This window comes from Arachis hypogaea, chromosome 18 (assembly GCF_003086295.3).
Source record: "Arachis hypogaea cultivar Tifrunner chromosome 18, arahy.Tifrunner.gnm2.J5K5, whole genome shotgun sequence".
Lineage (NCBI taxonomy): Eukaryota > Viridiplantae > Streptophyta > Magnoliopsida > Fabales > Fabaceae > Arachis > Arachis hypogaea.
The window spans coordinates 125785061-125794036 of NC_092053.1; the positions used below are offsets into that span (position 1 = coordinate 125785061).

General features: G+C 28.3%; 1 protein-coding gene across 1 annotated transcript; it reads right to left on the reverse strand.

The window, feature by feature from the left end:
- Positions 1-2391: 2391 nt before the first annotated feature.
- On the reverse strand, positions 2392-8455 carry LOC112769413 (cytochrome P450 71A1). Its single transcript, XM_025813935.2, has 3 exons — positions 7953-8455; positions 5320-5775; positions 2392-3179 (listed from the first exon to the last, which is right to left on the reverse strand). The coding sequence occupies exons 1-3, from the start codon at positions 8448-8450 to the stop codon at positions 2565-2567; spliced, it is 1569 nt and encodes a 522-aa protein (XP_025669720.1). The 5' UTR covers positions 8451-8455; the 3' UTR covers positions 2392-2564.
- Between the last annotated feature and the right edge of the window lie 521 nt (positions 8456-8976).

An 8976-nucleotide genomic window follows, 5' to 3' on the forward strand; every position in this document is an offset into this window, starting at 1 on the left:
GTCTCTGTCCCCTTCCGCAACCACTGTCTCTTGTGTATTCTCTAGGTAATTTTTTTATTAGCTATGAATTTATGATTGAATAATTGCTTGATTCTGTGTGGTTTACTAATATAGTGAAGTTTTGTGAAATCTGATTCAAGTCATTCAACTGTGAACTGATATGGTGATATAGTGATTGAGTAATTATTTTTCTGTGAACTGTGAAGTGTGAACTAATATAGTGATTGAATAATTGATTGAATAATTGTTTGCATGTTTCAACTGATTTTTCAACTGAATAACTGAAATTGAAATTGAAATTCTGCAACTAATTGATAGGTAGGTTTTGTTTGTTTATTTCTCTTAAATTGAAATTGAAATTCTGCAACTAATTTTCTAGTTTGAGTGAGTAAGAGTCAGCTTTTTCTGCTATTTTACTTCATGTTGTTTTATGGGAGTACAGCTTGATGGAACTATTAAGGAAGCTTTTGATGTGGCCTACAACAATATATATGCATTCCATGCTGCTCAGAAGACACCTAAGAGAATTGTTGAGAACATGAAAGTATGTATGTCATTCCAATTCTTATTCTTACTTTGGATCATCCATGTTTTATTAAGTCAATTTTTTTAAATAGTTGAAAATAAATTATTTAAAGATATGTTAAGTGATGTCCTTTTATGACAATTGTTGCTTGCCAACTTTATTTGGAAAAGGCTAGATATTCCTAGAAAGATTAAATACAAAATACGTAGAAGATTTATTTTGGTTCTAGTCAGATGTGCATTACTGCCCCTGATTTATGGATTTTCACCATTATATTTGTGCCAAGTCTTTTGATTTTGTAATTATGCTTATGTGTTTGTTCATTCTTGGGGTGTTACACCAATATTTTTGTTTTGAGTCTTCTGAAAATACCATGGAGTTCAATGCAAGCGAGTTGCAAGAAGTATTAATTCTGTGGGTCTTTATGTTCCAGGAGGAACTGCTGTATTACCATCAACAGCTTTGATGCTTTCTATTGTAAATGAAAATTTTTATCAAACTTGAATCAGTTGGATGTTGGCATATTTATGTTTGATTGGTTGTTTTTGTTATTTGACTTTTGAGTTTGTATTTAAATGAGATCATAACATTCTGATTTATGCAACACTTTTAATTGGGATGATATTTTAAGATTTATATTAGATTATAATTATGTTTTAATGTGTTTATTTATATTTTATTTATTATTTTATTATAAAACAATTTTTTCGGTTCAACCACGATTGAACCGATTAAACCTATAAACCAATAAATCAGTAGCTAGAATGATTCGATGACCAATTCGGTTTTCAGAACCTTGCTTTAAACATACAGCACCAGACAAACAAAGAGATCAATAGAATACCTCCTTAGATTTAGGGTTTATTAGGACTCTCTAATAAACAAGTTGTTGTATATAATAGAAAATCCAAATAGTATATGTAGTCCAATTTGTAATGTTATGAATGAAATTGGAAAATGACATTTGACAAGCAAGGTGCATGCTAATTGCTATAGTGGAATGCATATGATGAGGTTTAACTTTAATCGGTGTCCCTTGTTTGTTTCTCGTGACAATATCAAAAGGAATAAGACGTTGGAGAATGAAATATCTACTAAGTATATGAAAAGAATGAAAATATAATGAAAATATTATTTAAAACTAATTAATTTCACATTCATCTCTTTATCATGTAATAAAAATAATTACAAATAACATATCCATTATTACATACACTACAAAACAAAAATTAAGTAATGACAAATTTTTAACAGTAATAACATTATAATGACATGTATATGGTTATTGTTTTTTTTTAATTAATTTATTATTTTGCGATATTCATATATTTAATTTTATTATTATATGTTATTATAATAACAAATTATAAGACAAACAATATTTTTAATAATAAAAAATAAGGCAAGTAATATATAGTTATCAATAAATAAAATATTAACGACTATTTTTATTGTCGCTAAAAATAATAGATATTGTCACTAATTTTTTTTTTTAAGTATCCACTCTTATTAGAGTAAAGTATTATTTTTGTCCCTAACATTTGGAGTAAGTCTTATTTGTGTCCCTAACATTTATAAGAGTGATTCAATGTTATCCTGCCGTCAATTATACTAATAGATCAGATTGTATTTTTTAATTATTCTCACTTGGATGTATTCATTCTCAATTAGGTCTTACTTGGATGTGTTCGATTTTAATATTGTATCCAAAATTTGTGTTCAAGTTCAATTATGTTCCTAAAAAAGTGAATTATATGTAAATATTGTAGGGATTAGTTTTAACTTTTAATGAGTTATTATCCGAAGTAGATCATCGTTCTGACTCAAACATTTGTATTCTAATTTCAAGAAGAGACTTTTAGAACTCCAACTAAAGCTCATGATGTGTAATTGACAGCAGAATAACACTGAATCACTTTTATAAACGTTAAGAATACAAATATAACGATTTAAACATTAGGGACACAAATAGAACTTACCCCAAATATTGGGGACAAAAACGATATTTTACGCCTCTTATCGTTACAACACATTAAGCCTAAGAACTAAGAGAGTATGGTATGGGTTGAAGATGGAGTGAGACTTTCTTACTAACAGTGAGTCCACACATTTCATCCATGTCTATGTCACCTTCATCTTCACCATGCAGCTTCCAATCAAACCAATATAGAAGATTAGCAAGAACATATCCGGTAGAAACAAGACCAAAAGAAATTCCAGGACAACCTCTTCTCCCAACACCAAATGGTATTAATTGAAAATCCAACCCTTTTATATCAACTTGGTTGTTTTCAAATCTCTCAGGAATGAACTCTTCAGCCTCCTCCCACAATTTTGGGTCTCTTTGAATCGCCCAAGCATTTATAAACACTCTAGTTTTTGGAGGAATATTGAAATTTTGTACTTTCACACTTGAAGTTGTTTGCCTCGGACCTAAGACAGGAAGTGGAGGATGCAATCTTAGAGTTTCTTTGATCACACAATTCAAATAGTTCATTTGATTCACATCATTTTCTTCCACTTTTGATTTTCTCCCCACAATTCTCCTTACCTCTTCTTGAGCTTTCTTCATGGCTTTTGGATTCTTGAGGAGTTCAGCAAAAGTCCATTCTAGAGTTGTTGAGGTAGTATCACTTCCTCCAACAAACATGTCCTGAAATTATTAGAAAAACTTTTAATTTGTATAATCATCAATAAAATAATTAATTTTTAATTAGTTAATATTAATTAAATTTTTATTATAATAATAAAATAACTTTTTAACTCTTATTTTTTGGAGAGCTTAAAGTTAGAAATTAGAATTTAGGATAAAAAATAAGTTTACAAAAAATTACTGATATTAATCAAAAAAATTCTGTCACATGTTATTACTATGGTAGGTCACTGTCCTACTATTAAAAATTGATTGAACATAAATTTGAATTATACACCGCTATGACAAGAATGGTGCAATACAACAAGTTATTATGACGAGTAAAATGACAAATAAACTTATAGAAATTTATATTTTGAATAGATTAATTTAAAAAAAATATATTAATAAAATTTTTTAGGATAATAAATATAGATAAATTATAGAAATTAATTTAAAAATAGTGTGTTTATATTTAGGGTTAAGTTCAATTTTGGTCCCAACGTAGAGGTCGAAAATTGAATCGTCCCTAATTTTTTTCTTGTTACAAAATGGTCCCCAAAGTTTCAGTTTGTTTTAAAATCGTCCTTTTTACCAATTTTATTTTTTTATTATCAAATTACCCCTCATTACAAAAATTATAAAATAAAATAAAATAAATATAAAATAAATAAAAAATAAAGGAAAGAAAGGGTACAGAGAAGCGGGGGTAGGGAGAGAAAGAGCGAGGGGGCGCGACAAGGGGGGGAGAGGGAGGAGGGGGGAGAGAAGGGGGCCCCTGCTTCACCGCCGCACCGCCACTGACTGCCGCTGCCACCACCTCCTCTTCTTCTTCTTTTTCTTCCGCCATATCCGCCGCACCACCGCCCGCCGCCTCTTCTTCTTCTTCTTCTTCCGCCATATCCGCCGCACCACCGCCCGCCGCAGCCTCCCCTGCTTCACCACCGCCATATCCGCCGCTTCTTCTTCTTACCGCCGACCCCACCGCCGCACCGCCGTCCGCCGCTTTTTCTTCTTCTTCTTCTGTGAATTCTGTGAATTGGATTTTTTTGTGAAATTTTTGGATTTTTTGTGAAATTTGTTGTGGAACATTGTTGTTGTTGAAATTTAAATTTAGAGTATTGTTATTGTTGATTCTGGGTTCTTGATGATGATGATGATTTTTTGAGTTGAGTTTTTGTTTGTCTGAGTTTGAAATCTGGATCTGAGTTCTGGGTTTGATGAGGATGACGATGATGATGTTGATTTTCTTATGGATCTGAGTTCTGGGTTTGATGAGGATGACGATGATGATGTTGATTTTCTGATGGTGATGATGATGATGATCATAATGATGATGATGATGATGATGATGATGATGATGATGATGATGATGATGATGATGGTGGTGGTAGGTGGTGGGTGGTGGCAGGTGTGGTGGTGGTGGTGGTGGTGGCGGCGGGTGTGGTGGTGGTGGTGGTGGTGGTGGTGGTGGTGCTTATGCTTGTGTTTCTGTTGGTGCTTTGCATGATTTTGGGGAAGAAGGAATAGGGGCATTTTGGTCTGAAGGACGGTTTTAAAACAAACTGAAATTTTGGGGACCATTTTGTAGCAAAAAAAAAGTTAGGGATGATTCCGATTTTCGACCTCTACGTTGGAGACCAAAATCGAACTTAACCCTTATATTTATTATCCTAAAAAATTTTATTAATATTTATTTTTTATTATAAACTAATCTATCAAAAGTATAATTTTTCAGGAATTTATTTGTCATTTTAGTCTATTATGAACTATTAAAATAATAAAAAAAACCTGCATTAGTCTCTTTTCTAATAAATATATTCTTTTTAGAAATTAATGTTTGTTGTACATATTAGCTCTAGAATTACTACTATTATCGTTTTTTAGTGAAACTTACATAGTAGAAAAGCTCATGTAATAATAAAAGGTGGATATTTTAATGAAGATTTTATAATTGTCTTTATGTAAAAAATTTTCTTTTTAACTTTGAGTTATATTTTAATATGTTATAAAAATGTTGTTTTTATATAAAATGTGACCAAATAAATAAATCACATTTTTATACAAAATATTTTTATAAAAAGATATTTTTGACATTTTTTATTTGAATAATTTTCATAATAAAATTATAAAATAAATGGGGAGAGAGAGAAAGAGATACCACTAAGATTGCTTTGAAGTTATCTTGAGAGTCCGCAAACTCAAGCATATTATTCTCTTGAAGTTCAAGAAGTATATCAACAAAGTCTTTCTTCTCAAAATGATCATCACCTTTCTTCTTCTCTTTATTCCTTCTCCTCATGATGTGTTCTTCAATTACATCTTCTAAGAAAGAATCAAATGCTATAGAAGTAGCATTCATTTCTGATATCAAACCTCTAACAGAATCAATCCAACCAAATGAAGGGAAGAAATCTTTCACACTGAAAGACGAAAATTGTCGCATCAATTTTCTTCCAAGCTCTCCAAAATTTTTGTCGTTACAATCTTTTGGAGTATTATACTTTTGTCCAAGAATACATCTTGATACTATGTTGTTTGATGTTGAAATTAGCAACTCACTTAGATTCACACAAGATCCTTTGTTTCTTACACATGATTCACGTATTCCACCCACCTAATATGTTGTATCGAAACATGTAAATGTATTAACTATTAAATTAAATACGGTAAAATACTACACATAAAAATGTTGGATACAAGCTAACTATGGTAATATATATATATATATATATATATATATATATATATATTACAGAATTAACATAATTTATTATTTTTTATCAATAATTAACTAATAATATTTAAAAGTATTGACTTAAAGTATAGTATTAGATTGTCCGGTTAAAAGTATTGGACTACTAAAAATATTGACCAATATAATTTAAAATTGTTAGTTCTCAATTTTTTTTTCTAAAAATAAATATATACATATAAAATTTAATTTTTATTTTAATTATTCAAACAACAAAAATTCACTAAAAACAGCCTTTTAGAGGTATATAAATATATAAATATAATCACTGGTGACAGAAATATGTTAATTATATTATAGTTGAATTCAGTGGCGGACCCAGAAAATTTTAGGAGTGGGGGCAAAAAAAAAAAAAAATATATATATATATATATATATATATATATTAAATAAATTTTATTAAATATTATTAATTATATGGAGATATAAAAATTAAAAAGAGTTAGCGAACACTTTTATTCTTAAAATACTATTTATTATATATAATTTATAAAAAATATTTTTTTATTTCTAAAATTTAAAATTAAAATATTTTAATTAAATTATAGATAACTTATTATCCTAACTAATCTTTTTATACACATTTAATAATAAAAGACTGAATTAACTGGCATATTAGCGCATAATAATACATTAGTATTTATAATTTGAAATTAGAATTATATATAAATACTAAAAAAATTAAATTTTTATATGAAAAGTATGTTTATATAAAATAATAAAAACATAATTTTTATAATTTTTTTATTTTTTAAAATAATTAAATTTGTTATATATTTTTTAATTTAATTTTGATATAATATTAGATAAAATATTTTATGTATCTGTTTAATTATATATTATAATTAAAATATTTTTTATCATTATTTTTAAAAATAAAAAATATATTCTAAATTAGTAAATTAATCAGTTCATTTTAAAATTTTATATGCAACATAGGTACATATAATAGAACAAAAGATAAAAAATAAATAATAAGGATGAATAAATCGAAAATAAAATAAAATATATAAAGTCACGAAAAAAATAAAATATTAGATTGATACCTAAACTATAATTGTTTGAATTAAAAATTACAATTGAAAATATCAAAAAGAAAAATAATGAAATTGAAAGATACATAGAGTCATGGAGAGCTATATAAAAAAATTGGAGAATTTAAAATTTACTTTTTGATGAAGAGAAGATGACCATTAGACAAAGAATAGAAAAAGAAGGTTGAAAATATAAAAATAAGAAGAGGATTTAAGAGAATAAAGAATTGACGGTACAATAATTAAATTTGATTAGGTTAAATAATAGTCAAAATAATAAAAAAAATAAAAAAATAAATTTAAAACTTTAACTAATTGAATTTATTTTATTTGTAGTGGGATCATTTAAAATTTGAAGTGGGGGCATATTATATATAATTATATCTTTTAAAACAAAAATTAAAAAATCATGGGGTAAGTGCCCCCTCATTTGTATGCTTGGGTCCGTCCCTGGTTGAATTTATTAATAGTTTAATTACTCTGTAATTTCGCAAAATTTTTTAAATTAGGTTCTTATACTTTTTTCTTTTTAATTGAGTCCTTGTACCAATTTTTTTTTCTTTTTATTTGAGTCCCTGCACCAATATTTTTTTTAGTTGGGTCCTTATACAATTAAGCAAATTACTACCAAGAGGGACCTAATTGAAAAAAAAAATTTTGGTGCAGGGATCTAATTAAAAGAAAAAAAAAAGTATAAGAACCTAATTAAAAATTTTACAAAACTATAGGGACCAATAGAATAACTAAATCTTTATTAATTTACAAAATAAAAAATTCTACTAATGATGACCAACATGAATATGAGTATAAAATCATAAAATAATAAGCATTTATATAATTTATTTATGATATGGTGTTAAAATTTTTATAATTAAAAAAAATGATCTTTATTAATCTAAACATAAAACAAACTAAAAAAATATCTATGCAAAAATGACGTTTAATGCTAAAATGATAATTTTACACGAAGAAACATGTTAAAAATATGATTATTAGTCTACCAACCAGTTCGACAACTTCTTGTTCGCGAACAGAACCGAAAGAACGAACTCTTTTGATGCTTAAAAGCTCAAGAACACAAATCTTTTTTTTTTGTCTCCACTCTTCACCATACTGTGTAAAAGCCACGTCCTTGCATCCATAGGTAAAGATATTTGCAGCCGTAGTTTGGGGCCTATCGGAGAAAACAACGTCATGATTCTTGATGATTTCTCTGGCCACGTCCGCGGACGAAACCACCAAAGTTGGGACTTGTCCCAACTCCAACAACATTAGAGGGCCATGCTTTTTGGAGAGCTCATGGAAGGAACGGTGTGGAAGTGTTCCTAATTGATGAAGATTTCCAATGAAGGGTAGCTTTGGTGGGCATGGAGGAAGGTTATTGTTTTTTTTTCTTGTGAAATTAAGAAACAAGAAGATGGTGACGATAATGACTAATATTGATACGTAAAGAGTTGAGTTTTCCTCATTTGACAATTGCTTTAGAACTGAGACAAGTTCCATTATTTCTCAACTTCGTGTGGCAATTATTATGGTGCAACGAGGTAATATATATACATAATAAAAATACTATTTATATTTTAAAAGATGGAAACTCAGGTGCAGTCGACTTTACGAAGTTGATAGTTGAGAATCGTTAGATGAAAATTTAGTCAAATCAGTCGGAAAAGTATAGGTTACCAACATATTATCGGCCAACTTCTGCCAATTTTTATTTATAATTGTGTTTTATGGAAGTATATTCGTAGATGTGTCTAATAATTAATATATTTTAAATACATATATAAAGAGACACATCCAAAAAATATATCTATAAAGATACTTCTATTAAACACAGCTATAAAAAAGATATTTTTATTAGACACATCCACGAACACACTTCTATGAAACACAATTATAAATAAGAGTTGGCAGAAGTTGGTAGATATGCTGTTGGTAACGTAGTGGAACCGAATCAGTCAAATCATCTAACGGCTCTCCGCAATCAACTTCACGTGAAGTCGACTGCACCTGAGTTTTCACCATTTTA

What these genes read in the sequence shown, in the direction of transcription:
- LOC112769413 (XM_025813935.2), bottom strand. Translation starts at nt 8,450, where the DNA reads ATGGAACTTGTCTCAGTTCTAAAGCAATTGTCAAATGAGGAAAACTCA. An exon ending in AACAAGAAGTTGTCGAACTG is followed by an intron (nt 5,776 to 7,952) that starts GTTGGTAGACTA and finishes ACAACATATTAG; the next exon opens with GTGGGTGGAATACGTGAATC. An exon ending in ACTTCAAAGCAATCTTAGTG is followed by an intron (nt 3,180 to 5,319) that starts GTATCTCTTTCT and finishes TAATAATTTCAG; the next exon opens with GACATGTTTGTTGGAGGAAG.